Here is a 15,776-nt window from a genome sequence, read left to right as displayed (position 1 = left end):
TTGAGTTGCCTATGCATGCAGCTTCAGAAGGAATGGTTTCAAGGACCTTCTGGGGATCCACAAAATATAAATTATTTGCCAGGTATCAAAGATATTTGCAAATATTTAAAACCATGTACACATATTATTTTTTTCTTTGTTGAAAAATTACAAGGCTTTTTCCATGAAAAATGTTTTATTTATATTAATGTCTAATGTTTAATTTTTATATTTTTTACAAGAATCAATAATAAATATTCTAAGAATTAGTCCATTTTAATTTTTAAGCTGGTAAATATTGATAAATGTCACCCACACATACAAAAGCTCTTTGGGGGGTCTTTTGGGAAAGGGTTCAAAGAGCAAAATAAGAAACACTGGTTTAGAGTATTTCCAAGCTTTAACTGGAGTTTTGCTATCCTAAGGTTAGGGACACCAATCACTTCAAAACAATGGAACTTGCAGAGCCTTGCTTAAAGTCAAAAATGTCTCACTTTCACTTAAACAAAGCTCTTTGGATTTAAATAGATAACATTTAACCCTCTTCGGTGAATATTGTGGATGGAAAGTATGAAATGTCGAACTGTTAGCTGATTATCTAAAGGACTGCAATGAAGTCCTTGCATTTCACCACCACCTCAGACTGTTTTAAATTAATTTTACAAAGTATTCCTGTTTACCATCTGGTTTAACTCATGCCTCCATGGTTTTGGCCCAGGATACCTCTACTTTAATGCCAGCCCGAACATGTGTCTAGGAGGGTGGTTTGTTGATGTTATTCTATCACCCCAGTTGTTGCAATATTAAATGGGTGGAAAATCAGTTTTTTTTTTCCTTCCTTCTTTCCCTACACTTTCCTTCTGTTCCCATCTGGTAATCCTCAAGAGGATTTTTCTGCTGAAATACAACCAACTTATCTTAAAGATCAATCATCTTTCTAAATTGATTAGTTATGATTTTGATAAAAATACACATTCTGGGAAGGAAACCAAGCTTCTGAGCAAAAACAAAGCAAAAAAAGGGAATCACATTTCAGCTGCATTAAGAGTTGGGTTTCCAGGCCTGCTATTAATTACATTCAGGCTTATTTCCTCTAGTAATGACATTTTCATAAGGTATAATGGTGTACTACATTTTCCTTAAAGGTGGCTCAGAGGCAAAGACTCTGAGCATGTTGATCAGAAAGGTCGGCAGTTTGGTGGTTCGAATCCCTAGCACTGCATAATGGAGTGAGCTCCCATTACTTATCCCAGTTTCTGCCAACCTAGCAGTTCGAAAGCACATAAAAAATGCAAGTAGAAAAATAGGGACCACTTTGGTGGGAAGATAACAGCGCTCCATGCATCTTAACTTAACTCACTGCACCTCTGTATGGTTTGCCAACTGCACAGTGGCAGATAGGAAAGCACTCCAGAGGGTTAACGTCAGAAGATCATTGGTTGCCCTCTTCCCTCTTTGGAACAGCTTTATAGCTCCCGCTGCCTTAAGAAAGTTCAAAACATTCTCAAAGATCCATCTCATCCTGGGCACCCTTTTTTTTGAACTATTACATCTGGCAGACGGTACAGAACAATAAAAACAAGCACAAATAGGCTGAAAAACAGCTTCTATCCCAGGGCAGCAGCTCTTTTGAATTCTGCTGTATAGTGCAGTGTTGGGGGTTTTCAATTCAATGTGTGGAGTGTGAAGGAGGTGTGTTTGTGTTTATTTTCATGGTCATGATGTACACTGAAGATGATGTTTGATTTCATTGTATGAGGTACAATGACAATAAAGCAAACGAAATGAAACTTCGGTATTTAGTCATGCTGGCCACATGACCACAGAGACGTCTTCAGACAGCGCCGGCTCTTCAGCTTTGAAACGGAGATAAGCAACACCCCCTCGAGCCAGAAACAACTAGCACGCATGTGCGGGAGAACTTTTACCTTTACATTTTCCTTGCTACTCCTTCTATCCTAGCCTCATTCTAGAAGAAGAGAGGGTCAATCTATTCTCCAAAGCACCTGAAGGCAACGGATGGAAACTAATCAAGGAAACAACCAACCTAGAACTAAGGAGAAATTTCCTGTCAGAACAATTAAGCAGTGGAACTAAGCCTCGAGAAGTTGTGGGTGCTCCAACACTGCAGGCTTTTAAGAAGAGATTGGACAACCATTGGTCTGAAATGGTTTAGAGCACGGGTGTTTAAACCTGATCGTGTCACTTGCTGGATCGTGGCCTATCATGACATTTTTAATGTTTGCAGAGCCAGGGTAGGCGTGGCCTGCGTGTGATGTATCCGGCCAGTTTGACAGGCCTGGTTTAGAGTTTCCTGCTTGAACGGGGGGGTTGGACTAGAAGACCTCCAAGGGCCCTTCCAACTCTGTTATTCTTTCTATGGACTTTTGGTGGGACCCAACAATAAAAGGTCGAGTTAATAATACTGTAATGGACCGTCCCTGAAAGCATCGGTCTTACCATGGCATTCTGCAGTGGGCGCTGATATCCTGTAGGCCGATACTGAAGCCTCTCTGACCATTCAGTGTGAATGTCTCCAAGATACAGCTCCTCCACCTGCCTGCTCCCCTGGTTGTGCTGGAGGAGCAAGGGCTGGTGATACTTCTCCACTCGTACCAGGCTAAGCTCATGCATGGCAAAGCCAAGGCCAGGGGTGCAGTCCTCTTCCCCTTTAGCACTCAGAAGCTCGTAGAGGGCACCCGGAGCCCAAGCCCGTCCAGCTGGCAAAAATCCACTGCAACGCACTCCTGTTTGGTTGAGGCGGGCAACCGTTTCCTGCATGGCCCTCTGGCTGTAGAAGACAATGCCAACTTTATGAAGGTGATAATCTGCTTCTGTAGCCCCTAGGGTGATCCAGGATGCCTGCCGGAGCCTGATTTTCCCTTTGATGACCAGAGAGTAGGTGGGCTCTCTACAGGAAGGGTCGCGGTAGTAAAACTGATAGGCTTTGAAGAGGCGGTTGGCAAAGAACATATATGACCGAGTCAGGAATTCAGGTCCTGGGCGCACTTCACACCTGAAGACAAAGGGGAGGAAATTCCTGTTAGGGGCTGCCACAACGAAGAGGGGCTCAACCTGTTTTCCAAAGCACCTGAGGGCAGGACAAGAAGCAATGGGTGGAAACTAATCAAGGGGAGAACCAGCCTAGAACTAAGGAGGAATTTCCTAACAGAACAATTAATCAGTGGAACAACTTGCCTCCAGAAGTTGCAAATGCTCCAACACTGGAGGTTTTTAAGAACAGATTGGACAAACATTTGTCTGAAATGCTACAGGGTTCCTTGTTTGAGCAAGGGGTTGGACTAGAAGGCCTCCAAGATCCCTTCCAACTCTATTATTTTGTTACTTGCCAAAAGTAGGTATGGACCAACACTGTATCAGTAAACATGTTAGATATCAAAGATGGTATAAGTAGCTAAGCTGTTGGACAACATAAAAAAATTGTTAAGAGGATAAATCTAGAGACTTGAGTAGAACTTAGAAAAATCTCTTCATTTCCAGGAATGGCATGACGAGGATGATGGGTTCCCAGAGTTGCATCTGATTTCTTTTTTAAAAGTTATTTTAATTTCAAATATTAACAGAAAGCAGACCTATGCAAAGCATCAGCCTCTGCCCACATATTTATTTACAAGAACATTTTTTGATCTCACAAAGGTCCACTGCAAAGGGAGAAAAATATCCTTGAGAGCTCATGTGCCTTCTGGTAAATGGGCATTTTGTGAATGGCCACGGTTACCAAGGCAGCCATTTTGTGAATTATTCAACTCTGTGGTACTGTTTAGCGAGGACATGCACCCAATCGTCTCCAAATCTCCTGTCCTGACAGAAACAAAACAGAGGAATAATTTATAGAACGAACTCAAGTCACTATTTGGAACAAGAAATTCATCACTGGGGAAATTCCAGAGCTATCAAAAGTCTGGCACTGTCCCATTTTTCTTATAAAAAGTCTGATCTGCCAAGTCTGCAGGGTTGGCTTAAGGAAAATATAGATGGCCTTCTGGATTGGAAGATGAGATAAACATATTCCATTTTACCAAAGATGTTTTAAAAATGGATCTGTGAGTTCTGATTTCCTATTTTATAAAGATGATGATGTCAGACCAGACTGGACATTCTGAGAGTCGCAAGCTATTGCAATTTGAGAGCTCAAATCTGAAGAACCCTACATTATCAATAGCACTGAAATACTACAAGTTGGGGCTGTGCACTTAGGAAAATTATTCTCTGTCTTATTTTTCATGAGAAGCATTAACAATTCTGTACTAAGACAAGAAGGTCCACACAAAGGTATCTGTAAATGAATCCAAGAGGTGTCCAAGAAACTTTTAGAACTTTAGAACTTTTTTGTAATTCAACAATCTGCAGATACCATATATCTTGAGCTGATACTTTTTAAAACTTGGGTAATGTCAAAAAAGCAATTTGCAGTTTTATATTTTTTTTCTTACCTACCCAACTGGAGGACTTTAGACACACTGATTACTACAGTGTCTGATTACTACAACTATATATTGGTCTTTAAAATGCCATAAAAGATGCTGCTGCAAGAGAGGAACATGTTCACACACACACACACACACACACAGAGAGAGAGAGAGAGAGAGAGAGAGAGAGAGAGAGAATAAGAAATACTTTCCACATTTTAACAAAAGCCCACCTTGACAATCAAATGCACTGAATGTGTTACACAGACGTAACACGTTATCCTGCTCCTCTGCATTTTGAGACAATGTTCATACATACCCTGTTGAGATCCAATGACCTTCTAATTGTGGCCGTAGAACAGCTGAAATTCTCGCACCGTCCTGAAGGTGGCGCAATTGGAACTGGCACTGAAGCTCCCACCATACTTTTTCTGAGCCTAGCTGGCTGATGTGTGCTCTGGGGGCATCCCATATTTTCTTTCCAGTTGCAAGGGCTTGAAAGAAAAATTAGATTTTTTTTTTAGGATACAGAGACAGAGAACTCTCAGGAAACAATGTTTCAGTTCATAAAAAGAAGTGACAGCATTTGTTAACACGAAGGAGGTTTCCAAGGTATCACTTTTCCTCTGCAATTACATAGAAGATCACTGTGATGTCCATTTTATTATTATGAAGAGAAAGTAAAATTAAGGCTTGTCTGTTAGAGAACTGAAATAGCAATAGGAATAACTTTTAAAATACCACAATTTAATAATAATAGTTCCAGCGTGCCAACAGGATTCAGTCTCTTCTGACATACATATATAAGCATGCATCATGAAAAAACAAAGCAAACTTTTATTATCTTTCATTGTTTTATTTTTGCTTTTAAGCTAATGCTACCAGTATTAGTTATAAGTAATGTGACTGTATTACTTGGTGAAGATTTAATTGTTTAGCAGCCTCAGCCCAATTGACCTCACAGGGTTGTTGTTGTGGGAAAGATAGGAGGAAGAAGAAGTGTTAGGTATGCTCACCGCTTTGAGTTATTTATAAAAATAATAAAGGAAGGATTTTTTTAAAAAAAATAAAATGCTGCATCATTTGTTATCATGGTTTTGCAATGCTAATTATCTGTGAACACTCCAACATCTATTTGGATGGAAGTGGTAAGTGAAATGAAATGAAACAAAATGAAATTGAATAATAACGAGATCTTGAGCGTTATGTTTGATCTGTATTTTTAGTAAGCCTCATATGTAAACCAACTCTTGCTGAAGGACTATCAAGTGGAAAGTGAAAAAAATGACACAAACAAACCAATTACCGTCTGCAAAGCTGCAATCAATCTCTCATTTTTTAATAGTTATTTTATCTCTGGGGGTCTAGCCGAGAGGCCCAAAATTAAGTCTGCTGACATCCATTTCCAACTACCGTGTTCTATTTACAGTGAGGAACATAGAAATCGCAATAGCACTTAGATTTATATACCACTTTGCAGTGCTTTACAGCCCTCTCTAAGCGTCAGTGTATTGCCCCCCAACAATCTGGATCGGAAGGATGGAAGGCTGAGTCAACCTTGAGCTGGTCAGAATCGAACTGTTGGCAGTTGGCAGCCATTTGTCCAGAGTGGTATAAGGTCTCCCACTTGAGCTGGAGTTGGACTGGAAAACCTTCAATGTCCCTACCAACTTTGTTAATTTGTTATTCCCATACATCACAGCAAATATTAATGAGTGAATTATGGAAATCACCTTATATTGTATATGTCTCCACCCTATATTATCACTAGAGACTTGACCCAAAGGACTGCAGTGTTGATCCCAATGCCAAATAAAAGTTGTGGGGTGAGTGGGAAGGACTGATTGACTTGACTCACCCCAGAAAAACCTTCCTCTTTTCTTTTGAAGTTCCAAGGATGTCACAGAGTAAGGAAAAAGCAATGGAAGGGGCAAGTGAAATTATCAGAACTATGCCACAGTTCAAAGAAAAATAAAGAATTAAGGATTAGAAAAAGAATATCCATAGCTTAGGCCCACTGCACCACTTTCACTTCAAACATTAGTTTCACTACTTGGGAAATTTAGGAGATACATGTTTCTGCTGAACAGTTGGCAGAATGAATGACACCACCATCAGCCTTAGGAGCAATTTTCATAAGGGAGGAGCTGCCCCTGAAAAGGCCCTGTCTATAACCTTTACCAAATTGGCTTATCCAGAGAGTGAGAAATTAAAAAAATCCAAGTGAATATGGTAACTTGTGGGAAGTCTCATAGGGAAGGAGTGATTATGAGTCACCTTAAACCCCAAGATGGGTAGCAAATAAATTTGATAATGTCTGAAATGATATAGGGTCTCCTATTTGAGCATGGGATTGGACTAGAACACGTTTGCCAACTGATGGGCCACGACCCATTGGTGGGCCATGAGAAAATTTTGGTGGGCCGCAGAGAAATCTCACCCCCAGAGCACACACACCCCCAAAGCAATTAATCCAGGCTGCGCAGAAACACAAGTCTGCACCACTCACATGGCCCGCAGGAACTCTCCCCACCCACTCACTCCTTACCCGGCAAACTTGCCTGCTAATTTGCTATTTTTCCGACCATCAGCTGTTCTGCTGTGAGAGATTTAGATTAGCTAGGAAGCAGGAAATTGATGGATTTCTTGCTTTCTAGCTAGTCTTTAGATCTTCGGCTCTGCTTTTAAGCACAGCCGAACCTCCCTTAGGACTGAAGCTTCTATTATTCAATGCAGGCTCACGGCAAGCAAATTTTATGTGACAGACTGAGCTAGCCGATGGCAGATAGATAGATCACTGACTGATTCTGTGAGCAACTCAGTCTGTCTGCCTGCTTTGCCTGCTTTTGGGTAAAAGTTGCTCTTTTTATGTAAAAAAATCAATATTTACATACTTGGTGTGTTATGAGTTAATTTTGTGAGTTTGCTTGCTAGCAAATTTTATGAGTTTGCTTTCAAGCAAATTTTATGTGACAGACTAAGCTAGCCAATGGCAGATAGATAGATATCTGAATGATATCTGTGTGTAAGGCATCCAGAAAGTATCCATGATATCAAACATTTTCTCTCCTATTGATATATTTAAAAACAGGTCTGGTATGTCTAAGGCAATTTCCCAAAGTGAAATATTTTCGCGCGTTACACAGAATCCACCTTCTCTCCTCCCTTCTCTCCTCTCAATTCTACACTTCATAAATCACGAGAACCAATTAATTGCAACTGGAATTTCTGAATACAACATTCAGAATAACCTTGAACTTTTCAACTCCTCCACCCCGCTTCCATGAAATGTGGCAGCTGAATTTTAAAGCTGACACTGTGATTCTGTGAGCAACTCAATCTGCCTGCGTGCTTTGCCTGATTTTGGGTAAAAGTTTCTCCTTTTTATAAAAAAATAATAACCAATATTTATACAAATATTTATAATATTTACATAGAAGCCATGCCCAGCCAGTCACATGACCACCAAGCCACACCCACAAATTGGGCCATGCCCACAGAACCGGTTAGTGATCCCTGGGATTTAAAATTATGAGTTTGGTGGTCCCTGAGGTCCAAAAGGTTGGCGATCCCCTGGACTAGAAGACCTCCAAGGTTCCTTCCAACTCTGTGATTCTGATATCTTTTAGGACTTTGGTTAACAAAGCCAGTAACTTGAGATAAGTCCAGAAACAACTGAGAAATAATAACATAATCAGGAGAACGTGTCAATGATGAAATACAGCTGCCACATTTGACTGGAACTGGAGTTTCAGTACATTTATCAAAATGCTCTGTACAGAGTTGTGCGTGTTCCTGTTATTAGGATGAAAAAATGATTAAGGACAAATCAACGTAGCTAGATGTTTTCTTTTTCTCGAACGTTAATAGTATCCAATACACCAGGTGTAGCTGAATAACGGCACGTCTGGACAATAGCATCTCTTGGCCTTCTAGGAGGTCTATGAAATCTAAGACAGCCCCTCCCCTGCCCCGCCCAAGTTGTACAACTGATCTTTCAGCAGGGAAGATAACACAATACTTGCTACTAAGGATCATAGAATTCATCTTAGTAGATATCTTGCTCTATAGATTCTCTTTTACATCTCTGATAAAAGGCAGTGCATAGATTTCCACGGAAGTCCACGAAAACTTGGACGCATTTTCCAAAAAGGAATTAAGAGTTAGAGATGAAAGGAAAAGAGCATCACTGATTATAATTAGAAGTTCCCGAAAAAAGCAAACATAAAGTAGTTCAAATTCCAGAATAGTTATGGATAATTATGGGAATAGTGTTTAGGCACAATCTATCCTTTAATCCCCCAGCTTTTAGCTGGAAATTTAAGCAGGACAAATGCACTTCTCAAATAAAAATAGAGCTAAAAGAAGCTAAAATAAGTTCAAAAGAGGCTACGGTATTGTGTTCTGCTCGATAGTTTGTGTAATAGCTCCCAAATACTCTGTAATCCTTATTTGATCATCTGCAATTGTTGTCAATTCTGGTAATTTATACATGGCTCCTACGACGTTTCTAAAAATGCTGGCAACACAAACCACAGCACATATGGAATCAAGATTTGGAATTAATAGGGTCCTTTCTGGAGAGTAAGAATTGTTTTCTGAACATCTGAGGTAAATAGACTACTCTCCACCAGCAAGTGACAAAATGGTTCAAAGAAAAGAAAGAAAAACCCAAGGAACTCTGAAACTGAAAATGGGGTTAACCATTTCCTCCTCAATAATGCTAGGAAAGAATGAGAAAGAACGTCTAGGACAGCGGTGTCCAATCTTGGCAAGTTTAAGACGTGTTGACTTCAACTCCCAGAATTCCCCAGCATGCATATTGTGGAGTTGAAGTCCACAGGCTGGACACCCCTGGTCTAGGAGATAAATTTAACCCCTGATTTATCTAAGAGCAAAAAGGATGTCCAGATTCAATTGCAAAACTAGAGGAGAAATACTAGAAAGCGTAGAAGTGCATATGGGCGATTTACCCTGCCGCCACTTTCAATCCCCATAACTTTCAAAAGTATAGATAGTCTTTGAGTTATAACCACAATTGGGACTAGAATTTCTATGGCTGAGCAAGATGGTTGTTGGATTGATTCACAGGCCTTTTTCTGCCAGTTATTAATGGCAGTTATTAAGTGAATTACTTGATTGCTAAGTGAATCCAGCTTTTCTCACTAAGTTTGCATGTTGGACTTTGCTAGGGAAGTCACAAATGGCGATCCCATGAACCTGGGATGCCGCAACTGTCATACATACATGCCTATTGCCAAATGGCCAAATTTTAATCACCTTACCATAGGGATGCTGCAACAGTCATAAGTGCGAGGACACCTCATAAGTCACTTTTTCCAGTGCCACTGTAATTTCAAATGGACACTAAACAAATGGTCATAAATCAAGGACCACCTGTAGCTGGAAGGTCATCTGTGACCGTCTTCCTATCTTACTGATGTGAAATGCCATGGACAAAGAATGGAAATCATTGTCTGGTAATAAGTTCCTGCAGGTCAACAAACTAAAAAGTCTTTCACTTTCACCCTACACAAAATGAAAACAAGGAAAGCAAATAGCGTTGGACTTTCAGCATTCCATGTTCATGAAGTGCTGAAGGAAATTGGCAAAATTCTTGTTTGTTTGTTTGTTTTGTTGAGCATATATTAGACTACAGGTATAAGTATAAACATGATTATTAATACATAAAATGGATACGAATAGAAAGGAAGATCGTGCGCTACTGAGGGGAGCTGCAAAGCCTTCAAATTAGCATTTCCTTTCAAAGGCTTGAATTTCAGGAGTCAAAAGGATGAGGTGAAGCAAGAATTCCCTCAGGAAAGTTGCCATAGCATCTCAAGGAAAAACCACCTTAGTTTTAGAGCAGTTTCGACTGCAATGCAGCTGAAATGAAAGTAAATCAAGTGAGATTTCATGCTTTTATGTCTGGTCTCAAATTGGCTGAAATGATGGAATCAATAATTTCATCTGGAGAGTTGAAAGGAAATTGCAGAGAGAATCTTGGCTTCTTGTCTGCTTCACAAAAAGCCATGCTACAAATGCCAAATAAGTATTATGGGTCTTAACAAAATAGTGCCGTTACAAGCTGCAGATGGACAGGCTTTACCATTTTATTATTTCCTTTCTCCAAGCTACTGACTGACCAATCAAATCAACTGATCAATGGACTGGCAATTTGATTTTACCTGTTTCAGCACTTTAGTAAGAATAACTCCCTTTAAGCAAATCAGAATAGGAAGTCTACATCTTTTGAGAACTGATCAACAAATGAAGTGAAATGAAGCAACAACTAAGAATAACTAAGAACAACTAGTTCATCTTTGTCTCCTCTCAATTCTCTGGCTATTTGTTCCAAGACAAAATGCATTCTTGAGTCAGGCAGCAGGTGATAGTAGGAAAAAAACAAAAACAAAGCACAATTACACAAAACAGAGAGTCAGCCAACCTTCATTCTTCCATTGCATGGCCCAAGAGCTTCAGGGCCCTTCTAGAGGCGAGTTGTCCAGCAGCTGTTCAAAGTTGCTGGGTGTGATCCCATTCCTGAAGACCCTATAGATCAGGGGTCCCCAAACTTGGCAACTTTAAGACTTGTGGACTTCAACTCCCATAGCTGGCTGGAGAATTCTGGGAGTTGAAGTCCACAAGTCTTAAAAGTTGCCAAGTTTGGGGACCTCTGCTATAGATCTAAGACAGGATTCTACAACCGAGTTCTCTGCAGATATTTCGGGATAACAACTCCCAGAAAAATCCTGTTCAGAATAGCCATCGATGTAATCACAAATTCTTAAGAATTGTAGAGGAAAGCCACATCATCTTAGTATAACATCTGAAAATGAAGTATTAATGAAATGAACTATAATACATTGATGTATTGATGAAATCATTGATGAACCACTATTTACATCAGTAAATGCTGATCAAAATCAATGTGGATATTTTAGCTGTCTATTGATGGTTTATGACCCAACTATACGCACAATGACAAATTTCAACTGAAATGTGCTATTGCACTTCGATTGAATCCTTGTTATGATTCCTTGGCAAATGCATCCAGCCAACATTGTTTTATATCCCAGATGCTTTGAAAAGACCATCAGGGAGTCTTAACACATTCTTTTTTTAAGCCTTTTTTTCTGAATTTAGAGAGAAGGAGAAAGAGAAAAGAGAAAAGCATTGCCATTAAGATGCTTTAATGTCTGTGGAATGGGCTTTGAGAGTGAAATAAACAGCATTGATGGGACGAGGTAGGAAAGGATGTTCATGAACATTCCCAGTTCCACTTTTTAAATTAATTTATCAAAATATGAAACATAAAGAAAAACTAAAATAATGGGAAAGTAGGGAAGAAAAAAGGGAAGAGGAAAAATGAAAGGGTAGGATAGGGTAAAAGGAGAAAATGAAAGAAAAGCACTGACTTCCAACTCTTTATAACTCAGTAGAATTAGACAATAACATACAGTCTCAACTTTTTATTTTTATATAGTAATATGTACTAGTCATCTCTATAACAACAAACCACTTGGTGTTCATAAACATCTCAATTATTAGAACAAAGCTCTGAAAATATATGCAGTCCAATTTCTTTAGGAAAGGAAAAAAGCAGGGGTGGGATTCAATTTTTTTAACAACCGGTTCTGTGGGTGTGGCTTAGGTGGTGGGCGTGGCTTGGTGGTCATGTGACTGGGTGGCCATTGCTTGGTGGTTATGTTATTGGCTGGGTGTGGCCAACTCAATATCACTCACATCGAGGCATGCATCTCCTCGCCTGGCCTCTCATGACTGTGGGGATGCTGCAACAGTCGTAAGTGTGAAAAATAGTCATAAGTCACCTTTATCAATGCCATTGTAACTTTGAATGGTCACTCCACACAAGCAAAGTACCAGCAAAGGAGGGGAGAAAAACTCCAGAGATGTTCCTGAGACAGGAAGTCTAGTCCTGCCAAGAAATGTAATAAGGGTTAACGGAGAGGCAGTTTCTGTAAGCAACACCAGAATGTTTCCTTCCTGCCTTCCTCACAGGATTAGGCCAATAATTTCTTCTAACAACCAGTTCTCCAAACTGCTTAGAATGTTAACAACCGGTTCTAGCGAATGAATAGGTGCAAATTGGTACAATCCCACCCCTGGAAAAAAGGCAATGTCTAAAACATCAGGGACTAAAACTTCAGATGGCCTTGAGTGGTAGGACTAGTCTTGAGGGACTACAAAGAAGACAGGGGAAGTTAAAAAGGGGAGAGTTTAAAGCCAAAGTAACTTCACAAAAGATGCTAAGAGGAGCAAGGAAGAGATTAAAAAAAATAAGGGATTGTAATTGAAAAAAAAGAGGAGTTAACAAATACAGGAGGAAACAATCTAAGATGTGGAAAGCTTTTCTAATGTGATTCCCAGCCCGTTTTCCGTTGCCTAGGAATTCTGGAAAACATGTTCCTGACATATCTGGAGGGCTTCGGTTTAGAATAGGTTGAGCTCTGACAACAGTTTAAAGTCACTGAGCTAGATTAAATATTGACTCTTGCAGACTGGCTGCCTGGCTCCTCATATGAGAAAGATGATGTTTATCATGGTTTTCTCTCTAACTTCATTTTTTGAACTAGATTTCACACCGGGGTAGGCTGAGGTTCCCTAGCTACTTTCATTTTGCGAGAACTTGAGAAAATGACAGTTGAAGAAATCCTGCCTTTATTGAATATATAGAAAAAGTCAAATATTCTGCACAAACCTTTGTTCAAAGATTTGCACTGGGAAAAGAATATAGTTTGACGTGTAGCCCTTCCAAATACTCCATTGCAGTGTTTCTTAAAGTGGGGTCCTAGGATCTCTAGGACAGGGGTGTCAAACTCAAGATCCGTAGGCTGGATCCGACCCGCAAGGTGCTTAGATCTCTGGCCCATGGGGCCACCCTGGAAACAGTGAAGGAGCGGCCCACCATGCCTCTGCCAGAAAAGCTGAGCTCGGGAGGGCTGTGCACAGCCCTCCCAATCTCCATTTTCGCTGGCAGAGCACTCAGGCCTTCAAAGTCGCCACCAACATGAGTGACATCAAGCTGGCCATGCCTACCCTGGCCACGCCCACCCACCCCCCCAGATCAAACACAACCCTCAATGAAATCGAGTTTGACATCTCTGGTCTAGGATAACTTGCCACAGCCAATTTACCACAGCCATGGTCAAGTTGACAACTCAGGACAAGATTTACATTAATATCACAGAAATGGTGGAATAGAATCATTTTTAAAAAGGATGCAAAAGGAGAAGCAAAATGAAATGTGAATGACAAAAATTAAAATAATTTTTAAATTATTTTAAATAATTAAATTGAATTGTTGAATTGTCCCACAGTAAGTTGGCCTATGGTGAGTTGGCCCATTACATCCTAGGAACCTTAGGGCTGCCCCAAGACCCTTTCAGGGATCCGTAAAATCAAATTATTTGCCAACCTGTGATGAAAAATAATGCAATAATAAAATCCCATCAAACATTTTCAATACAGTAAATATTGATCAATTTAAACCATACAAACAAGAGTTCCTTTGAGATCTGCCATAATTTTTAAAAGCAGGAAGGGGTTCTAAGAGAGAAAACAAGAATCACTCTTCTATTGAAATTATGGCTAGAAACTTACACAGACTTCCTTTTTCCACCACATGAGGGCACCTCCAAAATAACATTGAAAATGAGTGACACAGAACTTTTATCAGGATAAAAATTAACCTGAACCTTAAATTGGAGAATAGTGAGAAATAAAAACAGCTGTAATAAGACCGCTTCCTAACAATGCCTCCAAAATTTATAGTTCTTTGAGTGATAAGACTCAACCTCAACTCTTACTTGCTCCCTTTGTCGGAAACAACATTCAGTTCTACCTCTAACTGTAACATTTCTAAGTGCTCAGAAGAGAAACAAATAGAACATGGGGAAATCAGGAGTGTAGTCCATAAGATTTCAATAAAACGTGTTGCTTTAGAAAAGCCATGGAGCAAAACTTCAGTTTATGAAATTGGATTTGAAATGAAGAATTAAGCTATTTAAAAACACTTTGACACTAATATAAAAAATTCAGAATTGGGAGACATTATAAATGGGCTTCACTCTGGAGTACAGGAGGATAAAAAGAAAATGGAAAAAAAAGAATTAGGAGGAATAGTGAAAAAAGAAAATACATATCATGAATATCATCTATCTACTATCAATTATTGTTAAAAGTATATAAGCGAAAACTACAAATCAGGCCATTAGCACAACATCCTGGAAATAATTCAATATTATATATGCCTAACTGACATAATGCAATTCTTTCTCTGAGAGCTTCTTTTAAATAATATTTGGAAACAACAGCTGGCACAGCTGGAGATCAGAATACTTTTGAGTTGCTTGCTTTTTAAATCTTATTATATTGATCCTGGTCAATCTCTAAGGGTTTACTCTTAATATATGCTGCCCATTAAAACATCAGATCATTATTTATAAATAATTTGAGAGTGTGCTATATCAAGAATCACTTTCTCCCATCAATTTGTTTCCCATCAATTTGATGGATTGTATCTATTGAGACGGTGGTGGTATGATGGATTACAATGAAGAGCCAGTTTTCCAAAAAGGAGGAAGCGCATTCTAAGGCGGAGGGTGAAACAATAGACAATCCAGCCCAGAAATGGATCTGAGAAAGAGGAAAAAAATTAGGATAGCCATTCTCTGGATTCTCCGGTGTATATCCATTAGAGTAGCATAGATTTAACAACTGAACTTTGGCTGAAATGATCAGGGGTGTCAAACTCAAGGTTCTATGTCGGGGTGCTTAACACTGGCCCATGTGGCCAGCCTGGAAATAGCAAGGGACTGGTCTGAGGTGCCCCGTTTTCAGCCTGGCCACCAGGATGCTGCAGGAGGGGTCTGTCGCATCTCCCCCCCCTCCCCCAGGCGGCCTGTAGAGGAGAACTACAATGCTGATCCAGCCCTCAAAGAAATCCAGTTTGACACCCCTGTTCTATGTTGTTTTTGGCCCGGGCCTGACAATATAAGATTTTATAACATCTGGGCAAGAGGTGGTATTCAGCAGGTTCTGACCAGTTCTGGAGAACCGGTAGCAGAAATTTTGAGTAGTTCAGAGAACCAGCAAATACCACCTCTGACTGGAGATTTTACAGTATCCTTCCCCTGCCACGCCCACCAAGCCACGCCCACGGAACCGGTAGTAAAAAAAATTGAATCCCACCACTGATCTGGGCCTATTTGGTAGCTGCAACCTAACTATCAAGCTTTCACCCAATAGTGACATGGTAATTTCTTAAAGCAGGTCATTAAGAAATCTATGTTTCATCAAATGTTTAATAGATTTCAATCATGTGTGAATTATGCTAGCTTTTGA

General features: G+C 39.9%; 1 protein-coding gene across 1 annotated transcript in view; it reads right to left on the bottom strand.

Annotated features, from left to right (window-relative positions):
* The window catches only part of APCDD1L (APC down-regulated 1 like), an 85,773-nt gene that overhangs the window by 17,504 nt on the left and 52,493 nt on the right, over positions 1-15,776 (bottom strand). The window contains exons 2-3 of the mRNA XM_026664925.2: positions 4,729-4,903; positions 2,440-2,995 (exon numbers count right to left, since the gene is read on the bottom strand). Coding sequence (XP_026520710.1) covers positions 2,440-2,995; positions 4,729-4,903 — 731 coding nt within the window. The remainder of the gene's footprint in view (positions 1-2,439; positions 2,996-4,728; positions 4,904-15,776) is intronic.

This window comes from Notechis scutatus, chromosome 3, assembly GCF_049901735.1.
Source record: "Notechis scutatus isolate UNSWTSFEM ecotype Mainland chromosome 3, rNotScu1.2, whole genome shotgun sequence".
NCBI classification, from domain to species: Eukaryota; Metazoa; Chordata; class Lepidosauria; order Squamata; family Elapidae; genus Notechis; species Notechis scutatus.
The sequence above is the reverse complement of the archived record's forward strand: the minus strand, read 5'-3'. Positions and strand labels throughout refer to the sequence as shown.